Below are 23,832 nucleotides of genomic sequence, written 5' to 3'. Positions count from 1 at the left end.
AACATGACACTAAGAACTATTAACACTTTTACGCATTCTTTTTCTATTTTCACCTCTTTTGAGAATTAGGGTCCACGAAGTAGGGAAAAAACACGCAAAAACAAACATTTATCTTTTGCTAAGGTACTAGAAACTATCCTAGTCTCCCATATTTAATAATTATTGATATTTTTTTGAACCCCATGGAGAAATTCTTTATACTTCCCTCAATTTGCTCTCTGCAAGTAAGAGCAAGCTGGCTGTGAGGGGCAGCCACCCACAGCAGCACCCAGGGACCTGGGGGTATAGGGCCTTGTTCAAAAACCTGCAGATGTGCTGAGGCTGGGCTTGAAGCGACACAGGCATTCTGATCACAGGCATTTGATTACAGGTCAGGTCCGGTCAGGTTGGGGAGCATGCCCTGATGCAGCATGTGCATAATGCTGCGATTCCTCTAAGTGGGACGTGGGTCACTAGACCACAGATGGTGTGTTCCTTGCTCACTGATTTGTCTAAAAAACGCCTCATCATCTGCCCTCAGAGCCCTCACAGCCATTCTTCTCAGTTCCTGGTACAGACTAGAATTGCCAACAAATCGTGTGCTGCAACTCCTCTCGATAATATCCATATGGTTACACTGTAGAACAGGGGTGCCCAAACAGTCGATCGCGATGGACTATTTGATCATGGAGTAATTTTAAACCGATTGCACGCACGTGCGCCCTTTTTTCAGTGTGGAACTAATCGTGTACTGTAAACATTTAGCACGCAAACATATCAGAAGCCAAAAGATCAAAAACGTATCATTTTCATTCAGTGGGAAGAGGATTTTTTTTGTTTACTTCAATTCAAAGTCCATATATCTTATATGCAATGCAGGCGTGGCTTTACCGAAGAAGGGCAATTTGGAGCGGCATTTCAAAACGATGCACAAAAGCTACAAGACTGAGTTCCCTGCTAAAACAGCCATAAGCAGCTGAAAAACGTGAGACCTGAAAAGTCAGTTAGCAGAACAACAGTCAATTTTTGCCTAGCTGCATCTTCCCAGTGCCAGTGGTCCCACTAAGGTAGAGAAATACATTTATTTACACTTTTTCAATTTAGAGAATTACCTGGATTGGTCTGGATTTGCTGTGTGCATGTTAACTATGTAGAAAGGCAATAGCTAGAGTAATAATTCTAGAGTAAAAGAGTAATAGCTATGGCTCCCGATTTGAGCTGGTAGATCTCCGCACACTAGCCACTTGAAAAGTTAAAAAAGGTTAGGCACCCCTGCTGTACAAAAATACTTGATTTCTTCAACAAGGGTGGTGTTCAAATAAATATTTTCAACAAAATTTACTTTCAAAAAATATTTGAGGCAGTTATGAGGATATTGTCTCTTCAACCTGACTGACAGAATTACTGTGAAAACAGATTAAATAGAGCTGTCCAAAAAATGTCTTAGAGGACTGTGATGCTTCCCTTTCAGATTCTTAATTACTACACAGAGAAATGTACCATAGATCTCAAACTCTGGGGCTGAACAGCCCAGCAAAATGCAAACCAGTAAAAATCAGAACCTAGATAAGTATACGGAATATAAGCAATGGTTAAGTGTAGTTAGAAGGCTGTTATTGGTAAAGGCAAATCTCAAATCACATATAAATGCGTCAGAAAGAAGCTGCTGGTTAAAAAATGATCCACATTCAAATTTGGCTTAATTTATTCACAACAAAGATGGCTACCTCTCACCTCTGGGGCTGTGGATTCAACCCCTAACCTTTCTCTGCATGGAGTTGGCATATTCCTTCTGTGCCTAAGTGAAACACTCTCGTCTAAGTGAACCAATGCCTGTAAATTTCGCTGATGTACGAGTGTGTGCCCTGAGACTGGCATCCCATCCATGGAGCCCTGAACCACACGCTGCCTGAGAGAGACACCCCGGCGATCAGTTACTAGATACTTTGGGGATGGTTGGATGGATGTTTAAATGTCAAACCAAGTGAAGTTCCTGCAACCTTTGGTCTAACCTCAATACCATCACACTGTACAATACACATCCAATCACAATTAGGGCAAAATGTAAATTAAATGCTAAGAAATACCATTTGTGTGCTAACTATTGCTTCAATGAAAATGAACCATAATCAGGCACTTTGTTATTGTCAGGAGAAAAGCAACAGTATGGATTTGTGTAAAAGTCTTACGCAATCAATAGAAATGTTTAAAGGTATTTATCTAAGCAGCAAGTGCATATTGCATGATCACCTTCAGTGTTTTCTGGAATAAAACACACAATTTAAATTAAGAACAACAGTAAAAATTTGTATGAATTTCTTCAGTTCTTCAAAAAAGTTACTAATATCCAGTTGGATGGCTAGAAGAACATCACCTCAGTTCCCAGTTCTCTCTTCAGGGGCTCCTGAGTTAATCAACGAATTAGTTAAATTTCAATACCAGCTCACTTAATTTAGTTAGTTAAAATTAAGGAGATATTGATTAGACATAGAAGGTGTGCTAGTGGTAAAAAAATACATGGGTGTATTGAATGGTTGCTGCAAATACTGGGGTATTTTAATATTTTTGAGATGGCTAAGCTAATACACTGACAGACATAATAGCATAGTTTTACACAAACATGATCATTTAAACATGCTGCCCAAGACTTTTGCTCAGAACTGTCCATAACAAAATTCTCAGTTGTAAACCTTATACCTACCGAATGCTGCTACTTTAATAATAATGGCTTCTAGACCACTTGTTATCATCTCACTAAGCAACTCTTCTTGGTCTCTGTGCCACAAGTAAGCCAGAGGCTGCAGATGAAGACGTGCACACCTACAGAACAAACACATGGGAAAGCAGAGCTGGATATAAGCTCACAAAAGTTCAAGGACAATTAGAACTTTCATAACGTTTTGCTGTTGACATGACTATAGGGCACTTTGATTTTGTTCCCAGAAATCATGGTTTCATGTACAAAGATAAAAATATTTCAGAAGGTCTGAAAAATTTCTGATTCCCTTCACAAATCTTTAGATCTCATTCAGTTTAGAGGTTTATATATATTTCTTAGCATCTGTGCACTTTATTTACTTTGCTGCTTTATCCAAATTTATATCTGAACATATATGTTTGAAGCAACTAAGAACTTACTGGAGTAAGATGTAATCTAAGTGTCTTATCTATACCAGGATTACTTTATTGGAATGAGGAAATTCTGCTCACACATTTTCCACTCTGACTCTTTGGTAGTCTGACAAAATGGCCCCCACAGAAACAGCTTCAACTCCTTTGTCCTCCTGTTAGAAAAAGGCCAGGGTTGTTTCTGGGGAGCTCTCAAAATATTATGAGAATACAGAACATAAGAGATGCGTGTCTTTTTATAAAAACAAACTGACTAGATGAATTCAAATGAAAGCTAGGATCCATAACAATTAACTACAAACTGCTTAAATAAGAGAAGACAGGTTAAAGAACGGCATTTTAAATCTTCAGCCAACTGAAACATGAATTTTGTACGAAGGAGAACAGATTTAAAGTGACTGATCCAAAATATAATCTTGCTGCTATATTGTAATGCAACACTGCCCTCTGCCTATTATAGCTGGGAGATATCTTAAAAAAAGGCATGTGATTTTAATTTAAAAATATCCCTTAAAAATTATTTAAATTTTTTATTTCAAAATATCCCGGGATAAATTATAACATCATCCTTATTCATCTAGCACCCCCCACCCCAAATACATAATTATATATGTGTGTGTGCGTGTGTGTATTAGGGGTGTAACAGTACGATCGTCCTACGGTTCTGTGTGTCACAGTTTTCGAACCATGGTAATGGTACAGTATCGGTATCGTTATTTAAGAAGAAAATGAAAACATACAGTACAGGCCAAAAGTTTGGACACACCTCATTCAATGTGTTTTCTTTATTTTCATGACCATTGGTAGATTCTCACTGAAGGCATCAAAACTATGAATGAACACATGTGGAGTTATTTACTTAACAAAAAAAGGTGAAATAACTGAAAACATATTTTATATTCTAGTTTCTTCAAAATAGCCACCCTTTGCTCTGATTACTGCTTTGCACACTCTTGGAATTCTCTCGATGAGCTTGAAGATGTAGTCACCTGAAATGGTTTTCACTTCACAGGTGTGCCTTATCAGGGTTAATTAGTGGAATTTCTTGCTTTATCAATGGGGTTGGGACCATCAGTTGTGTTGTGCAGAGGTCAGGTTACTACACAGCCGACAGCCCTATTGGACAACTGTTAAAATTCATATTATGGCAAGGACCAATCAGCTAACTAAAGAAAAACGAGTGGCCATCATTACTTTAAGAAATGAAGGTCAGTCAGTCTGGAAAATTGCAAAAACTTTAATTGTGTCCCCAAGTGGAGTTGCAAAAACCATCAAGCGCTACAACGAAACTGGCATACATGAGGACCGACCCAGGAAAGGAAGACCAAGAGTAACCTCTGCTTCTGAAGACAAGTTCATCTGAGTCACCAGCCTCAGAAATCGAAAGTTATCAGCAGCTCAGATCAGAGACCAGATAAATGCCACACAGAGTTCTACCAGCAGACCCATCTCTAGAACAACTGTTAAGAAGAGACTGCGCGAATCAGGCCTACATGGTCAAATAGCTGCCAGGAAACCACTGCTAAGGAGAAGCAACAAGCAGAAGAGATTTGTTTGGGCCAAGAAACACAAGGAATGGACATTAGGCCAGTGGAAATCTGTGCTTTGGTCTGATGAGTCCAAATTTGAGATCTTTGGTTCCAACCGCCGTGTCTTTGTGAGACGCAGAAAAGGTGAATGGATGGATTCCACATGCCTGGTTCCCACTGTGAAGCATGGAGGAGGAGGTGTGATGGTGTGGGGGTGTTTTGCTGGTGACATTGTTGGGGATTTATTCAAAATTGAAGGCATACTGAACCAGCATGGCTACCACAGCATCCTGCAGCGACATGCCATCCCATCTGGTTTGCGTTTAGTTGGACGATCATTTATTTTTCAACAGGACAATGACCCCAAACACACCTCCAGGCTGTGTAAGGGCTATTTGACCAAGAAGGAGAGTGATGGAGTGCTGCAGCAGATGACCTGTCCTCCACAGTCACCAGACCTGAACCCAATGGAGATGGTTTGGGGTGAGCTGGACCGCAGAGTGAAGGCAAAGGGGCCAAGTGCTAAACACCTCTGAGAACTCCTTCAAGACTGCTGGAAAACCATTTCAGGTGATTACCAATTGAAGCTCATCGAGAGAATGCCAAGAGTGTGCAAAGCAGTCATCAGAGCAAAGGGTGGCTATTTTGAAGAAACTAGAATATAAAACATGTTTTCAGTTATTTCACCTTTTTTTTAAGTACATAACTCCACATGTGTTCATTCATAGTTTTGATGCCTTCAGTGAGAATCTACCAATGGTCATGAAAATAAAGAAAACACATTGAATGAGAAGGTGTGTCCAAACTTTTGGCCTGTACTGTACATTACACTTAAACAATGAATTCTTTTTTCCCCCATATAACTCCCGTCAAATAAATAAATGAAAATCACAGCATGACTAACTAGGCCTACTTTATTTCTACTGCATAAACTCAAGGACAGAAAACATTAAAAATGCTTCTTCACTCTGATAACCAGTAGGTGGTTTGTGTATTCTCTTTAACAGGATACATAGTATGTACAGTGCCTGTAGAGGCAATATCAAATACATTTTTGGAAGAAAAGATTTGCTATTCTAGAAGTCCCCCATAAAGAAAAATTATTTTAATTTAAAAAATAACTCAAAATTGAAATTGGAAAAATTATTTATTATTTTATAACGACCTTTAAATTCAAGCCCTTGAAAAAACGACAACCGAAGACTGACGTTTTCAGAAAAAAAAAAAAAACATTTTTGCATCAATATGTATAGGAAAATGACAAGCATATCGTAAAAGTGCAGTTTAAGTATGCACAGTGAACTGGAGAGGGCATAATGAACAGTTCAATAATATACCGTTAAACCCTTAATATTTATAGTATATTCCATGCATTTGGCATTACATGTCAAATCATCACACTTTCGGACCTCATTGACATGGCTTTTAATGAAACTTGGCATGCTGATTTGGTCACATGAGTAACTTATGAAACTGAAATTGGGCATGTCTTGCATCAATATTGGGGGAAATTTAAGCAAACAAAAGTGTAACTTTTTTTTTGACTTTGACTGGCTATATTTACCTTAATATAAGCTGCACAGAAATGGTCCTCATATTGTTTTAAAGGTATTGTCCAGCTCTATACATTGAAGAATATGCCATCCCCATATGAATACTTACTATGTAATAGTTGATTAAAATATAAAAAAATCAATAGCAAAAAAACCCTATATTTCACAATTGATAATTTTTTTACTAAAGCTAGCTTATAATGTCATGAACATCTCCAAAAAAACCAAACACCAAATTTTAAGTTAAATATTACCATTTTTAGTGACTACCAAACATCCGAGAATCCTCCTCATTCACGACGGGTTCTGGAACATAACCTTGTAAATGTCCGAAGTCTGACTGTATATCAGTTATGTTCTTACATTCCCACCTTCCCATTAAACAGTACTGCTTGTATGTAACTTATGCATTATTACACCAATGTTAAAATGCTTTCCTTGCCCTAGTAGCATAAAAGCCTGTTTACTTCGCTTATTTTTGTTAGTTTTTCAAGTTTTAGACAAATAAAGGCCCTTTTAAATAATAAACTATTCTGATTTTACCATTAATTCTCTTTTTTCCAGTTACTTTGGCAATATTGTCTTTTTATTCATTTTTTAATAGTAATTAACATTTTTTAATTTAAATTATATTTCCACAGCTAGTTCTGGCAATAGTTGAAGTTGTCATGAAAAATAACCCTGTACCATGGACTGATCACTAACTGCTATTCTGCTACTGCTAACAGCATTGGTTTTGATACACATTTCATATAAGTAATGATATCTCAGCAACAACCCAAAAACCAAAGACTAAATTTCCTGGAGATGTTCATGATATTATGAGCAAGCTTTAGCAAAAATTTATCAATTTTGAAATATAGCCTTTTCTGTTATTGGCTCATAATACTGGCATTTTCCCCTCATCTTTTCTGATGTTTTTTTCACTAGTTTTGCATTTGGCGACGGTCAGTGTCATTACTGGTAACATGAGGCGATACCTGGACTCTACAGAGGTTGCACAGGTAGTCCAACTCCTCCAGGATGGCACATCAATACGTGCCAATGCCAGAAGGTTTACTGTGTCTCCTAGCACAGTCTCAAGGGCATGGAGGAGATTCCAGGAGACAGGCAGATGCTCAAGGAGAGCTGGACAGGACCGTAGAAGGCCCTTAACGCATTAGCAGGATCGGTATCTGCTCCTTTGTGCAAGGAGGAACAGGATGAACACTGCTGGAGCCCTACAAAATGACCTCCAGCAGGCAACTGGTGTGAATGTTTCTGATTGTTTGGTCAGAGACAGACTTCATGAGGGTGGCTTGAGGGCCCAACGACCTCTAGTGGGCACTGTGCTCCCTGCCCAGCACCATGGAGCTTGATTGGCATTTGCCACAGAATACCAGAATTTGCTGGTCTGCCACTGGCACCCTGTGCTTTTCACAGATGAGAACAGGTTCACCCTGAGCACATGTGAAAGGGTCTGGAGAAGCCATGGAGAATGTTGTGCTGCCAGGACACCATCCGTGGTCTCATTAGGACTATGCCCCCACATTGTCAGGCAAACATACAACCACATGGGCGCCATACAAACTACTGAGTATGATTCTGAGTTACTGAAATGAAACTTCGGCAAAATGGACTAGCCTGCCGCATCATTTTTCACTTTGATGTTTGGGGTGTCTTTGAATTCAGGCCTCTGTAGGTTGATAATTTCATTTCCATCAAACGATGTGGCATCCTTTCATTCCTAACACATTATCCAGTCTACATAAGTATAGATATCCAGCATGATTTTTTCCGTATTGATATCTGATGTGTTTTCAAAGTGTTCCTTTAATTTTTTTTGAGCAGTATATTAAGGTAAATATAGTCAAAGTCATAGTCCCCCCCCCCAAAAAAAAAGTTAAAACTTTGTTCGCTTAATTATCCCTCAATATTGATCCAATTTCAGTTTCATGAGTTACTCATGTGACAAAAATCAGCATGCCAAGTTTTGTTAAAATCCGTGACGATGAGGTCCGAAAGTGTGATGATTTGACATGGAACCTTATTGTTTTTCTTAGGATTTTTCTCTTTTATTTTGGGAATGACCCTATATTGTATACACACACAGATGTATGTATGTATGCATCTAAAGTGTGCGTATACGTTTTTATTTACAGTAAAGGCATATTGAATTGTGAAATACGAGCACACACACCTGGCACCAAGAGAAGAACTTAAAATTTTTGTAGCCCAAACGAAACCGTGAAAGCTGGAAAAATATGTGTAATCTGCTAAACAGCCAGCATTAAAACTTCCCAACCGTGGAGTAGGGGGGGGGGTGTTGATCATCATTTTGCTTTTTTAGTTTAGTCTCTGTGGGAGATGATCAACTGGCAAGCCAGATTTAATTATTGTTTTAAATCATGCTGCAGACTAAAACTGTCCGAATCAGTTCTTTTATACTGTGGTGGAAACGTAGGCTAGAACACTAAACTCAAAGTCAAATTATAAATCTTTATCTTTGGGTGTAGCCTGAGTCTACTTCCAAAACACAGGCGATAATTGTCGGTATTCACTGTCAGATATCGAATCCAGGTTACATTGTCGATTACTGATAATACTGTCATATCACACAGTCTTGGTTATCTAAAATAGTCCACCAGCTAATAGACATCCAATCCATGGCAGAGCAGTGCTCAAAAAGGCCCAGTCAGGCTCATGAAAATTCTTAAAGAATATTGACACAAACTGTAAAGAGGAAAATGAGTTCACTGGGACAGTGCATCTTCTCTGGCTTGCTTGTGTTGGGTTCACACACCAATAAAAGGAGGTACATTTCAATATAAGGGAGGCATCCCTTTGGTTCTGTACAGTCAGTGTATAATATGCCTCTGCTTACATCCAGCTGTCTACTAGAATTATTTAATCATATTTATGTTCTCAAACACTGAATTAACAAATTAATCATTAAATTCTCTTTAGCTTATGCGTAAGAATCCATTTCCAGCTTTACCTTGACCTGCTTCAACAGATGATACATGTCCTCCACTTCATCTCCTTCTCTCTGTCTATATCCTCTTCCAATATTCAAACTTGATCCCTCAATAACACGCCTGTACAGTGGAAGGCCCAAGGCCTCTGCATACAGGTTGATAGCCTGATGTCCCACTGTCTGATACATGTAACTGTCTAATTCATCTACAGGGAAAAATAAACTTCAGTTAATCAAGAGTCAAATCTACACTAAAGATAACACATTTGTTTTTCTATGAACACCAGTGAGTAAGTATGGTACTCACCTCTATCTTCAGAGGGTTGCAGGTTTGCAAGAGCCACAATCTCATGTCCTGCAGCTACACACTGCATCATGTTGTAGCAGCTGTCTTTGCCACCACTAAACATGTGGCACAAAAAAAAACGGTAAGACAAAAGTATAACGGAGCAATTAATGTTGACTACTGCACAAACACAACATCAATGCATCAGTAGTAGCTATTAATTTATAGTTTACTTTAAGCTGATTTTAAGGGATTTATCGTACACTTTACCATTGTGTGAATGAAAGAGTAGAACTGCTATAACGCAAACCTAGTGCTCTTACTGCATTGTGCTGAACACGCAGCGTTAGTAAACTGGCTTAAATAAGTGAGCCTTGTAAAGCTTCCCTAAATACCCTGACCCTGCTATCTAACAAACACATCGTTTCGATGAAAAAAAGAGCTTTAACAGCATCAATGCAACTCATTAACAGCACTGCTACCCCAAACTAACGTTTTTAGAACTGCTTCCTAAGTAAACATACAGTCCGTCGCATCATGTAGATACTTAATATAAAAATAACATGGATCACCTTATCATCGCGACTACTTTCATTTTATTATTGCTTTAATATCTTTATTAGCTACACAATATAGCAAAACAAACATTCCACAATCTCCTTCACTCACACCACAGCAGCACACCACCAACAAGCAAACGCAAAAAAAACGCTCATGCGCCCAAGCAAATAGCAAAAAGACCCAATTCATAGGTAACTAAATGCATGCCTGATTGAAAGCTTTCAACGGTAGGTATTTATAATTCTCATTTTGGTAATTAAATAATGTAGTCTTAAACACTAAATAGACCTCTATTTAACTAAACATTTTTAGAGGGTCTTCTGTAATTATTTTCAAGAAGGAATTAACACGGTGCGTTATGGTGTCTCACAACATACGTATATTTCATCTACTCAGAAAATGTTTCATACGCTTTTAAAAACTAAGTTTTAAAAAAGGCTTTTCCATGTTTCCCATTCTGTTACCCCCCCCCCCCCATGGAAATACGATTATATACGATGCAAGCTTTACTTGTTTATTTCGCGCGAGAACGCTCGTTTTAACGATTTATGTCCCGTCATTTTCTAAGGCTTTTAAAAAATTATTAAAGAAATTATATGGCCAGTAACACATGATATACAGTTTCTTAAAAAAACGGAGCACGCAAATTGTAAACATAATTATAACCTTTTTTAAAAAAAAAAAAAAACGTATAAACTAAAATAGCTAAGGAGTCTTCTGATATTTTTTAGTTTTCTTTTCTATAAATTTCATTGATTTGCAGTACTAATGAAGGTTGCGTCTTAATACATTTATATTTATGAATAAGAAATGTCCCGATAATATTCAACAGAAATTCAACTTTCTTATCTTTCATTATGATTCCAAATATAATATAATTTCTGTTAAATTTGGAGAGAGAAAAGATTTGTATAAAAGCAAAAGAAAAATATAACTGCAGCAAGTAACGAACGGGTCCAAAGCGTAGGATGATCGTCATGGTAGGACAAACAGTAGAGGAGAGTTTTCTAACAAGTCAGACAAAACTACAAGTCAGCAGATGTGAACAGGACTGCTTTGGGTCAGCTGGTCTGAGTAGTAGGTAGAAATGAGGATGGAGATTGTTGAGTGTCGGTCTAACAGGTCAGCAAATGTAGGACAGAATCTAGAACCCTGTGGTCGAGTGCCTGACTGAATGCATGGTTTAGGTCTGATGGTCTGACTAGTTGGTAGATTTAGGCACCTTCATTCCTGGTCTAATAAGTCTAGATTTTACAGGGTTGCTTTGTTTATACTGAGAGTGCAAACATAGGATGTGTTGCATATTATTAACAAAGTGCTGAGTTGCGGGACTGCTGCATGTAACAGCAGTAATATCAAGCTGTATCATATTCTAGGCTGTTCATTTAAACAGGAGAAAGGCTGAAATTATTCAATGGCATTTTATAAATGGAGCACTAACTCCACCTGCTGGCCAATTTATTTAAAAATTGCAATTGCTGCAGTGTACACAGCCTGAAGTATAATTGAAGTTTGATAAAATTCTAAAAGTCAAATGGCAGGAAAATGACAGGCAATTAAAAATCTGGAGTCAGATGAAGGAAAAGGTAACAATTCTTTGAAGGTTTTATGAGAAATAAGGACATTTCAGCTAAATTTGCTAAGGTGGGTCTTAGACGTATATGGACAGTGGCCGTAGCGCCCCCGTTTGACGGATTGGCACCAAAGTTGGGTCTGTCTGTGGACCAGTGCTACATTAGTGGGTCAAATTTGGTGAGGATTGGCTGACACATGCCTGAAATTGAGGTGCTTGATTGAAATGAGCATGGAAATGGTGCAGGGTTGGTTGTGGCTGGTGGCCATACTGTACAGGCAGGTCAAGTTATTTTTATGAATCACCCAAAAGGGCAGTGTTCTCATTTAGTTGCCACCGGAATGACCTAGATGGGGTGTACATGGTAGGTGTTATAGGAATATGTCATTTATCGAATTTCTAAACATCACAAGGGAATGCAAATGACTGTCATTAGATAGTACATATATCTTGATTTGGCATGACTCACAGAACTTGCAGTACAAAGGATTTTGACCAGTAATATGTCACTCGAAAAGAAATGAGATGAGATAATATTTTTTTTAAATAATCTTTTATCAGGACTGTCTTCTGATTTGAATAATACCAGATTTACAAAGGTTGGGCAAAAATCCTAAGATGTTAATGAAAAATCCTGTTTTCAGACTCTTACAAAATAGGCAAAAATGAAGAGGTAGAACAAAGTTCTATATGGCATTGAATTTGACACAAATCATTGGATTGGCTTTGTAATAAATCTCAATTGTATTCTTAACAGTTTAGGAGAAATAGGCAGAAATGAAAAACTTGTCGCTGTAGCTCCCCATGTGGCCGATTGGGGTGTACTTAATAGGGAATGCTACTGGTCGGGAGACAAATGTACCAGCCTGTTTTGGTTCAGATTGGCTATTTTTAAGCCTGCCAAAGGCCTGTCAAAATGCTGCTTGATTTTGATTGGCTGATGGTGGCCAGGATTTTATGACTGCCATGATACATGTCTGACCTCAGGCTTCGGAATAAGCTGGATTGGTTAAGGCAGTCGGGAGATATTGGTAGTTTTTGGTTGTAGCACCCCCCTATTGACGGAATGCGGCCAGATTTGTATGTGGTCCCCAGAATGGGGCTGGGAGGTAGGATTTCAAATTTGGTTAAAGTAGGCTAAGGCAGGGTGTGGGGGACCAAGCAGTAAGGCGACAAAACACAGGAACTTAAAGAAATAGGGCTTTATTGACCCCCAAAATACAAACAATAACAAACTCAAAACCTTAATTATTGGGCCCATAAAAGAGGTCAACGAAACATAACATTACAAAGCAAAACAGTAACTGAAGCAAAACTGACCTTCTCAATAAGGAAACACGAGGGAACATATATACCGGTTTGGCCAAACCAATTCACACACAAAAGGGATAAACCAAATGAGCACTACATATAACTAACCAATGCAGAACAGAACTAAACCCCAAATTCCCCCTCTTGCCATGGCAGCACATGGTTCGTGCCAATTCCAGGGGTTGTCCTTTAAGCCACACTTTTATACTAAATAAGACCATCCCCCACAAGCAAAGTAATTACAACCCAAAAGATTAAACAATCACTACACACACAACCCTACAATATCAAAAAATATATATATATATATATAATTCATAGGTCTTAGCTATAATGCAGAAACCATACACAAATACTAACCCCAGGTCTTACTGTGTGGCTGGAGCCATCACACAGGGCCAAGTTATAGCTGTCAGACTAAAACAGGGCAAATTTATGTGGAGTTTGGGTGTGGCTGATGGCTGTATGATACAGAAATGTCAAGCTTTTTATAACTGTTGATCAGCTCAGAAAACTTTAAGGCAGAAGTAGGATTTGCAAATTAGCAAAAAATCTAAGGAGGTGGAGCTTCATAGTCCAAATGGCAAGTTGGTAGGGCAAGACTGTCTGTATCTGCAGAAAAAAGAATTTCGATTGCAGGACTAACAGGACAGGAGATATGACCGAAACGTGTTGGAGGGCGCTACGGTCCCCCCATCTGGCTGACAGGCTTGGCTTGGACAGTCTGAGTAGTGGGTAGGAATTGCTATCATCCTACCAAGTCTGGTCGGTCTAGGTTTAGGCTGGCCATTCAGTTTTAGGGCAGAAAAAAAATAAGAGAAAAATCCTAAGAAAAACAATAAGGTTTCATAGCACTACGTGCTTTGGACCCTTAAATATTAAGAAATTACAGCACAATTTTCTCTTTCACTCATTTCTCAGTTCATGGGTGTGTGTCTGTGAATAATATATCCTATTTATATATATCTCCATCCATTCATTATCGTAACCGCTTAATCCCCACTGGGGTTGCGGGGTGCCCGGAGCCTACCCCGGGGAAAATGGGCGCAGGTGGGAAAAACCGCTGGGCGGGCACCAACACACCACAGGGCGCACACACTCACCCAGCCACACTCATACAACTATGTGGCCAATTTAGACACGCCAATCAGCATACCCTGCACACTTTTGGAGGAAACCGGAGTCCCCGGCGAAAACCCATGCGAACACGGGCAGAGCGTGTGAACTTCAAGCAGAAAGGACCCGGGATTGAACCCAGGACCTTCTTGCTGTGTGTGTGTGTGTATATACACACACACACACATATACACACACACACACACACACACACACACACACACACATATATATATATATATACATACACACACATACATACACTTTCTAAGTAGATCATCTCTGGCAATATAAAGTCACTTTCGCCCTTTACCTGTGTTACGATTGGTGCCGGTGAACGGGCGATCGAGCGTGCAATGAGCAGGTAGGCAGCTGGAATGCGGGGTAAACTGGGGATTTATTAATAAAAGAGCAAGGCAGGACGGGAAACGAGTACTGACGCTCACAAACATCAATTATGGACAGGGCAAACAGGTAAGACCAGGACTTAAATAAGACATGACCAATCAAAATAAGCAGACACGGATGGAGACGATCAGGGAAGAACACGTGGGTAATCAGGGGGCGTGGCACACACGAGGAGCGGACGAGCCGGGCATCACAGAACCCCCCCCCTAAAGGCGTGCTACTCCGGGAGTGCCCAGGAAGGGGCGACGGACGGGACGAGGGAAAACTGGACCTGAAAAAGAAGAACAGAATGATCAACGAAGGACAGGGAACAAGACCGAAGTACAAAACACGACGAGGGACAAGACGTAGGACAAGACCTGACAGAGGACTGGGAAGGCGGAAAGACAGATCAGGAAGGGTGGAACGGAGGGGACGGACGGAACAAACGGACTGGGAGTGCTAGGAGGGAACACCGGGGAACCAGGAGCAGAGATGGGCGGAACGAACGGTCGAGGAGCAGAGAACAGAGGGGCAAAGACAGGAGGAGCAAAACCAGGAGGGACAAAGACAGGAGAGTAGGGAGCAAAGGAGGGGGGACGAAGGGGAGTCCGAGGGAGCCCCAGCGGGCGACGGGAGGTGCCTCGGCGGCTCGGCCTCCGGGGCCGCTGGCAGAGAAGGCGGCGGCTCGGGCTCTGTCGCCGGAGATCTCCGGAGTTGGATGAGCTTCTGTAGACTCTCGGCTATTCCCTCCAGGTCCTCCGGTGTCGAGGTGGGAGAGAATGCGGCGAACTCCCGCCTCAGCTGCTCGGAGAGCTGGTCCTCTTCCGGGGAGCCCTGCACGGCTGGTGCATCCGTCACCCTCCAATACAGCTCCTGGAGGGTGTAGAAACGGTTGACTACGGCCTTGGGCAAAGCCGGAATCTCCACTGAGGACTCAGCGGCCGCAGTAGGTAGAGGCGACGGGAGCACTTCGGACCAGGCGGCCGTAGGCGGCGGGACGGGCAGGTCCTGTGCCAGCGAGACGGGCGTGTCACCCTTTTGGATCCGGGCGATCGAGCGTGCAATGGGCAGGTAGGCAGCCGGAATGCGGGGGAAACAGGGGATTTATTAATAAAAGAGCAGGGCAGGACGGGAAACGAGTACTGACGCTCACAAACATCAATGACGGACAGGGCAAACAGGTAAGACCAGGACTTAAATAAGACATGACCAATCAAAATAAGCAGACACAGATGGAGACGATCAGGGAAGAACATGTGGGTAATCAGGGGGCGTGGCACACACGAGGAGCGGACGAGCCGGGCATCACAACCTGGCTATTTTTTGGTCATTGCCAGTGTTTCCTGCTTCACTTTGTTCATTTGTACTGCTGTCTTAGAAATTTTTAACCTGGAAGCAACCTGCTGCTCAGCATAGTCTTCTTGCCGCAAATCCACAATTAAACCAGGAGTTAAAAATGCAGATTTGGTCAAAAATATAGATTAGTCTCTACACACACACACACACACACACACACAGACACACACATGCACACAAAAAAACACATATGTAAAAAAAAATACAGTACTGTGCAAAAGTCTTAGGCAGTACAAAGAAATGTTTAAAGCTGTTTATCTGGGTAGCAAGTGTACTTTGGCTTAGAACAAAGAACACAATTTAACATTAGAACATGTACAAATTAAGACTAGTAATAAAACTAGTAATAATTTCTTCGGTTTTCAAAAAAATTACTGATATCTATTTGAATGGCTAGATGAACCCCTCTTCAATTCCCAAACTTCTTCTCTGGGGCACCTCAGCCATTCCATGATTTTGTAAAATTTCACCAACAGCTCAATTAAATAATTAAATATATTGGTTTAAAAAGTCAGTGACAGATTGACTAGCTGTATGATGTGTGCTAGTGGCCAAGTCAAAAAATAAATGGCTGCACTGGACGGTCGCTGCAAATACTAGGATGATTTTAGCAGAGGTTCTGAAATGGCTAAGCTGACATGACAGGCATAATATCATAGTTTTACACCAACACGAGGATAATCTAAACATTATTTTCTTTGCCTGCCTAAGACTTTTGCACAGTACTGTATATATATGATTTCTATGCCTGTGATGGTCTGGCCCCCAATCCTGGGTTGTTCCCTGCCTCATGCCCATTGCTTCTGGGATAAGCTCCAGACCCCCCACGACCCAGAAAGATAAGCGGTTTGGAAAATGGATGGATGGATGTACAGTCAGTACATATCAGTAAATAAATTAATGACAAAAGTCGCTGATGCACAAAAGCATGTTGAATTACACTAATCCAATATAAACGCATTGCATTTAATAATACTTGAATAAAAACACATCGCATTTAATAATGCCTGAATAAAAACACATTGCATTTAATAATACTTGAATATTTGGGGGCTGTAATTTAATGTGAATGTCGAATATTAAGTCTAACATAGGCTGACTAAAACTATGAGGAGCTGAATTCCTGATAAGTTGCATAGGATATAAAGTGACAATAAAGAGATCACTTGGGCAGAATCTTGAGAAATGTCCACCAATCATTAGAAAAGGGGGATGCGGGGTATCTGTATGAGGTAGTATGCATTTAGCCATTAAAATAAAAGAAGTTTATATACTTTACTATTGCCCTGGAAATTAAATTTTAAACAGAATTTCTCAAAGAATCAGGTGTTGTCATATTCAACTAAAAATCAAGACCATGTATTCAGCCAAAGTCAATAGCCTGTAAACTACCCTATTCATAATCTTTTGTTTTATTTAAATGAGATTTTCATTTCCAAATGTAGTCACAATTCGCCTTCTTATTGGACTTTACAGCTTGGTTTGACATGGAAAGAACATAAAATATATAAATACCAAAAAAAGGGATAAGTTTAATTGCTATTACAGAGGGGTCTTGAGAAATGAGTCGTTACACGATTTCGTTGTTGTGCATTACAGTGCAACATCGGGGTCTAGTCAAGCTGCTGCATAGCTTACTACACACATAGGCCTAGGTTATAAGGTATAGCCTAAATAATGATTAAAAAGTACATTAAATACATAGACCAGTAACATAGTTATCATTATCAAGAATTACATACTGTACATAATTGTAAGTGCCACACTTTTATATACTTCTGCTTCATGTTTATCATTCTATGTGATAATAAAGAAGGTTCACAGTCACTGTCATCTATGTGTGCAACCAAACAGAACTCATCAGAACCAGCTCTGTAAGTGTTGGTGTGACCTTTCTCCCACTCAGCTGCCAGGTGGCCCCCACTTTTCACACAGCCAGACAGTACTTTGTAACACATGTTTTCAATATATAGTAGCTAACGAGTTTAATAATTGTTTTGCATGGGTATTCAGGGAACAGAAATATAAAGCACGAGTATTTTCCACTGTAATAAACGAAACCTTGGTGTGTATGTTGATGCTTCCGTGTTCCACTCTCACCAGCATGGAGAAGCAATTTAAAAAGCCAATAGGATGTTGGGTTACATCTCTAGGTGTGTGGAGTCAAGGGTGATGCTAAGAGTATAAAATTTCTTGGTAAGACCCCACCTAGAATATTGCGTGCAGGTTTGGTAACCTTAATTTAAAAAGGACATTGCTGCCTTAGAAAGGGTTAAGATGTGACAAGATTTTAACAACTCTGAGCTATTAGTTAAGTTCTCCCCAAACAAGCTTGAAGGGCCGAATGACCTCCTGTTGTTTGTAAATTTCTTATGTTCTTATGATTATAATAGCTGTTGTTGTAGTAATGGTGAGCAGCTATATTAGGAGGGTCAGAGGTACCTTCATATCTAATTTTTCATACTGTCCAGACATTATATCAAGGTGTACGGTATTTTAAAAAGCAACATTATTGTAGTATTTTGAAATCTTGGTGATAGTGGATAGGGGAGTAGTTGGATTGGGTCCCGGATAATTTTGCAGTAAGGATTTCAGAATACTGTGGTATGCCTCATTACCGTAATAGCGCAAAACCTTGACTAATAACTCTAAAACTGTTCATAAAAGTATACCCATTTCACTACACTGCTTTATGTTTGTACATTTGCCCTCTCCTGGTTTGGTGGAATATCACTGCTTGAAGGCTAGTTCATACACATACACAGAGTGGATATGTGAGTGTATGAACCAGCCTATATGCATGCACTGACCACGACCATCTGCATCCGCAGCAAGTATGAACACGACCATCCACAGCTCGAAAGTGCACGAGGAAAAGGCATCCGTCAGCGGAGGCGCACAATGACGTCAAATGCATCATAAATGTTCAAGTGGACATGTCTTGTAGTACGTGTGTGGAGAAGTATGAACCAGCCTTGTCCACACATACAGGGGTATTGGTAAAATGTAGCTTTTTCTATGTATTTTTGCCTTTAGTCCATGTGCAAACAATGTTTTACGTCATTGAAAACTAAGCTTTTGTAAAACCCTGTCCAAGGTGAAGATTTTCAGTGATGATGTATAGACAGGGAAAACGGAGTCCACTTTGTTTGATGTCAGATCGTACACTGTTCGTTGTTTACATTAGGGCTGAATCTCAAATTGACTGTACTTGTGTTCTCGTGTCCCCGTTTAACATCATCTTCCATTGCCGAAGACCAGTTGCAGTACTAAGATTGCAATACTAAGATTACAAAATCAGAGGACGGTAAAAATCCCTGGATGTTGGTCTTGCTCCGCCCCAAATGTCAAGGATGCATAGAGTGTATCTTTGCCAAATAAGAACAATTCCATGATCCTTTGAATGCTGTTACAAAGGTGGAGGAAGAAGGCGCGAACCATACTGTACTAGTCGGAGCTATGTTTCTATCTTTTCTGTCAGATAGGATTTTTCTGCTGATTTTCACGTTTTTGGCTTGTAAGACTGCTGAACTGAAATGGTTCAGCGTAGCGTTTGTATGTACAGAGTTCAAGAAATAAATATGAATATTTTAAATGTAAACATAATTTGTGGGAAATTCATAAGTATCTCATTCATAAGTAGAGGAGCGTCAGTACTTTACATAACCCCATCATAAGTCAAGGAGCACCTGTATGTGTCATTTATTGTATACTACGATAAAAGTTAAAATTACAGCTGGGGTAATCAGCTCGGCATACAGCATAGTGGAGCAGCAAGTACTCAAGTATACTTCTGTCTCAGTCTACTACTGGTGCGTTCTTTGGGCGCTTTTCCACCGCACAAAGTACGGTACCTTCAGTACAGTACTTTCGTTTTTCCACTGACTTCCGGTCGAGTACCAGTACCGAAAGTTCCAGTACTGAAAGTGCCAAACCTGCTGGGGTACTTCTTTGGTACTTCGGTACTTTGGGGTGGGACTGGCAAATGCATTTGCTGTCGATTGGTTATGCAAACAGCCTGCTGCGGAAACACAAAATACAACTGGTATCTTTTGAAACACACAGCAAACAGCGAGAAACAAAATAAAAAGCAGTAGAAACAAAAATATAAAAAAGTAAAATGGAAGGATGGAAAAACACAGGCTTTAATCGCCATATGGTCAGATGAACAGATCCAGCGGGATTTAGATCTCGCGACTCGAAATAAAAAAATATTTGCCGTAATAGCAAGCCACTTGGAAGAAATGGGGCACACGCGAAACACCAAACAATGCCGCTTGAAAATAAAAAAACTTGAGCAGGACTACAGGAAAGTGAAGGATCATAATAATATGTTTAAATTCAGCGAAAAAAATAACGCACTGCGCTTTGTGATGTCAGTCAGGGGCGGTCACTGATGATGTCATTTGGCGCTGGTACCAATTTTTACGCCAGTGGAAAACCGACACAAAAGAAGTACCATACTTTTGGCACTTTATGAAAGTACCAAAAGTACCGAAAGTACAATACCTGGTGCGGTGGAAAAGTACCCTTTGTCCTCATGTTCTTGCGAGACTGTTCTTGGAAGGCAAGCTAGCAAAACTGGTCCTGCCAAGGCCACAAGTGCGATCTTTGCGTTTTTGGTATTGATATGGAGTTATGATAAGATAAGAAGATAAGACAGGACTTTATTGATCCCACAGTGGGGAAATTTGTGTGTTATCACAGCTCCAGACAGATAGCAAGAAAGAGTTACAAGAGTAGAGAATATATAAAAATAAAAGAATAAGAATACAAAAATAAAAACAATATAAAATAAGATATGTACATAAAATATGTACACCCATACACAGTATGAAATATGGATAGTGGGTTGTGGAAAAGTGCAACTAATAATAAATATCAACTATTTAACTACTATAGCTACAATTTACTATTCAGGTAGTGCTGGGTATTGGCATGTACATATATACACTCGTGCAATGCACATACATCCATACATACATACATCCATACATTATATACAGATATGCCTCTACATATACGTAAACTGTAGATGCAGAACCATATACATACACATATACATGCACATGCCCATACCTCTGCAAGGTGCGTTATGTATGAAGTGGTAAGTAATGGTGACCTTAGAGGTAGCATCTGGGTGACTCATGACATCATGATGTGTTATAGAGTCTAACTGCTGTCGGGATGAATGATCTGCGAAAGCGCTCCTTCCTGCAGCGAGGGTGTATCAGTCTCTGACTGAAGGAGCTGCTCAGCGCACTCACAGTCTCATGCAGGGGGTGATGAGGGTTGTTCATGATGGATGTCAGCTTCGCTAACATCCTCCTCTCACCCACCACCTCCACAGTCTCCAGAGGGCATCCCAGCACAGAGCTTGACCTCCGCACCAGTTTGTGAATTCTGCTTCTGTCCCTTTCCGTGCATCCGCTCCCCCAGCAGGCCACTGCATAGAAAAGGGCGGATGCCACCACAGAATCGTAGAATGTCCTTAACAGGGTCCTGCATACTCCGAAGGACCTCAGTCTCCTCAGCAGGTAGAGTCGATTCTGGCCCTTCTTATACAGGACGTCAGTATTTGTAGTCAAATTTATTGTTGAGGTGAACACCCAGATACTTGTAAGAGTCCACTACCTCAATGACTTTTCCCTGGATGCTCACCGATGTTGGAGGGGGTGCCTTCCTCCTAAAATCTATGATCATCTCCTTCGTCTTGCTGGCGTTGATTTGGAGAGCATTAGTTTCACACCAGCCAACAAAGTCACTGATGACCCCCCTGTATTCCTGACCGTTCCTGTCTGATACGCATCCGATGATGGCCGCCTGTTATATCGCCGCCTGTTGGTCTGGCATGCTCTTGACAGTGCATTTTAGTGTTTTCATATGCACAGAGATTACGTTTTAATAAGAGGAGAAAAAACAATGTTTTTAAAAATACCCGTGTCCATGTGGACAAGGCCTCAGACAGTCCCTTCAGAGTGAAATGAAAGCAGCACAACCAGGGATAAAGTAAATTGATCAACAATTTACTTTTAAAACATATTGACTTATGTGGGATCACACCAGATTTGTTGTAATAACAACTGGCATGGCACTGTAACGTTAACATTACAGCATAGAGTAAAGAAACAGCTTGACTTTACCATCCATCCATCCATCATCTTCCGCTTAATCCGGGGTCGGTCACTACCCATAGCTCATGACCATAGGTGAGGGTAGGAACGTAGATTGACTTGTAAATCGAGAGCTTCGCCTTTTGGCTCAGCTCTCTCTTCACCATGACAGACCGATGTAGCGCCCGCATGACTGCTGACGCCGCACCAATCCGCCTGTCGATCTCCTGTTCCATCATTCCCCCACTCGTGAACAAGATCCCGAGATACTTAAACTCCTCCACTTGGGGGAGGACCCCATCCCCAACCCGGAGAGAGCATTCTACCCTTTTCCTGCTGAGAACCATGGTCTCGGATTTGGAGGTGCTGATTCTCATCCCAGCCGCTTCACACTCGGCTGCGAACTGCTCCAGTGAGAGCCAAAGGTCACGGTCTGATGAGGCCAATAGAACCACATCATCTGCAAAAAGCAGAGACCTAATCCTGAGGTCACCGAACCGGACACCCTCAACACCCTGGCTGCGCCTAGAAATTCTGTCCATAAAAGCTATGAACAGAATCAGTGACAATGGGCAGCCCTGGCGGAGTCCAACCCTCACCGGAAACGACTACAAAGTCGGTCATCGAACTGCAGCCTAGGGTGTCCTGGTGCCAAGTGCACATATGGAAACCCTTATGCCTGAACATGGTGTTCATTATGGACAATCCGTGACAAGCACAGAAGTCCAATAACAAAACACCGCTCGGGTTCAGATCGGGGGGGCCGTTCCTCCCAATCACGCCCCTCCAGGTCTCACTGTCATTGCCCACGTGAGCATTGAAGTCCCCCAGCAGAACAAGAGAGTCCCCAGGAGGAGTGCTCTCCAACACCCCTTCCAAGGACTCCATAAAGGGTGGGTATTCTGAACTGCCGTTTGGCGCATAAGCGCAAACAACAGTCAGGACCCGTCCCCCCACCCGAAGGTGAAAGGAGGCTACCCTCTTGTCCACTGCGGTAAACCCCAATGTACAGGCACCCAGCCTGGGGGCAATAAGTATGCCCACGCCCGCTCAGCGCCTCTCCCCGTGGGCAACTCCAGAGTGGAAAAGGGTCCAACCCCCCTCAAGGAGACTGGTTCCAGAGCCCAAGCCATGCATCGAGGTGAGTCCGACTATATCTAGCCGGAACTTCACAACCTCGCGCACCAGCTCAGGCTCCTTCCCCATCAGAGAGGTGACATTCCATGTCCCTAGAGCTAGCTTCTGTAGCCGAGGATCGGACCACCAAGGTCCCTGCCTTTGCCCGCCGCCCAGATCACATCGCACCCGACCCCTATGGCCCCTCCCATGGGTGGTGAGCCCATTGGAGGGGGGACCCACGTGCCTTGTTCGGGCTGTGCCCGACCAGGCCCCATGGGTGTAGGCCTGACCACCAGGTGCTCGCCATCGAGCCCCACCCCCAGGCCTGGCTCCAGGGGGGGGCCCCGGTGACCTGCGTCCGGGCAAGGGAAAACGTGAATCCAAAATCGTTCTCTTCATGAGGGGTCTTCTGAGCCGCACTTCGTCTGGTTCCTCACCCAGGACCTGTTTGCCTTGGGTGACCCTACCAGGGGCATAAAGCCCCAGACAACATAGCTCCTGAGATCACTGGAACACGTAAACCCCTCCACCACGATCAGGTTTTTTTTAGCTGCATAAACACATTATAGCCCCCATTGTCAACATGAAAATAACATTTTAAAACATTTTGTACAATTATTAAATATCAGTTAGTGAAATACCTGGTTTGGCAAAGTGATCAACCCCTTAGACTTTCCCATTCTAAACTGGTTCAGATTCAACCAATCAGCCCTACCAGACATAGTTGAAGGGGTTTTGATTACCTCAGAATAAAACCATCTGTCTTTTAAAGATTTCACTACCAGTAGTGCAAGGTTCTGAAAAAGAAATCAACATTGTTGAGAAAGTGCTTTCAAAAGACACAAGTTGGGAGAAGGCTAC

At 41.3% G+C, this 23,832-nt stretch overlaps 1 protein-coding gene across 8 annotated transcripts in view; it reads right to left on the bottom strand.

Moving 5' to 3' along the window:
- dph6 (diphthamine biosynthesis 6) overlaps window positions 1-11,045 on the bottom strand; it is a 28,451-nt gene extending 17,406 nt beyond the window's left edge. For 2 of the 8 annotated variants that reach the window (XM_048974140.1, XM_048974143.1), the window contains exons 1-5: window positions 10,005-11,038; window positions 9,454-9,548; window positions 9,168-9,352; window positions 3,190-3,263; window positions 2,681-2,799 (exon numbers count right to left, since the gene is read on the bottom strand). In XM_048974140.1, the coding sequence (XP_048830097.1) occupies window positions 2,681-2,799; window positions 3,190-3,263; window positions 9,168-9,352; window positions 9,454-9,548; window positions 10,005-10,027 (496 nt within the window). In that variant the 5' untranslated portion in view covers window positions 10,028-11,038. Of the gene's footprint in view, window positions 1-2,680; window positions 2,800-3,117; window positions 3,264-9,167; window positions 9,353-9,453; window positions 9,549-10,004 lie in introns of those variants that run through there. The other 6 variants (XR_007382238.1, XM_048974144.1, XM_048974138.1 and 3 more) reach the window with 6 other exon arrangements.
- Window positions 11,046-23,832: the final 12,787 nt, after the last annotated feature.

This window comes from Brienomyrus brachyistius, chromosome 14 (assembly GCF_023856365.1).
Source record: "Brienomyrus brachyistius isolate T26 chromosome 14, BBRACH_0.4, whole genome shotgun sequence".
NCBI lineage: Eukaryota > Metazoa > Chordata > Actinopteri > Osteoglossiformes > Mormyridae > Brienomyrus > Brienomyrus brachyistius.
The sequence above is the reverse complement of the archived record's forward strand: the minus strand, read 5'-3'. Positions and strand labels throughout refer to the sequence as shown.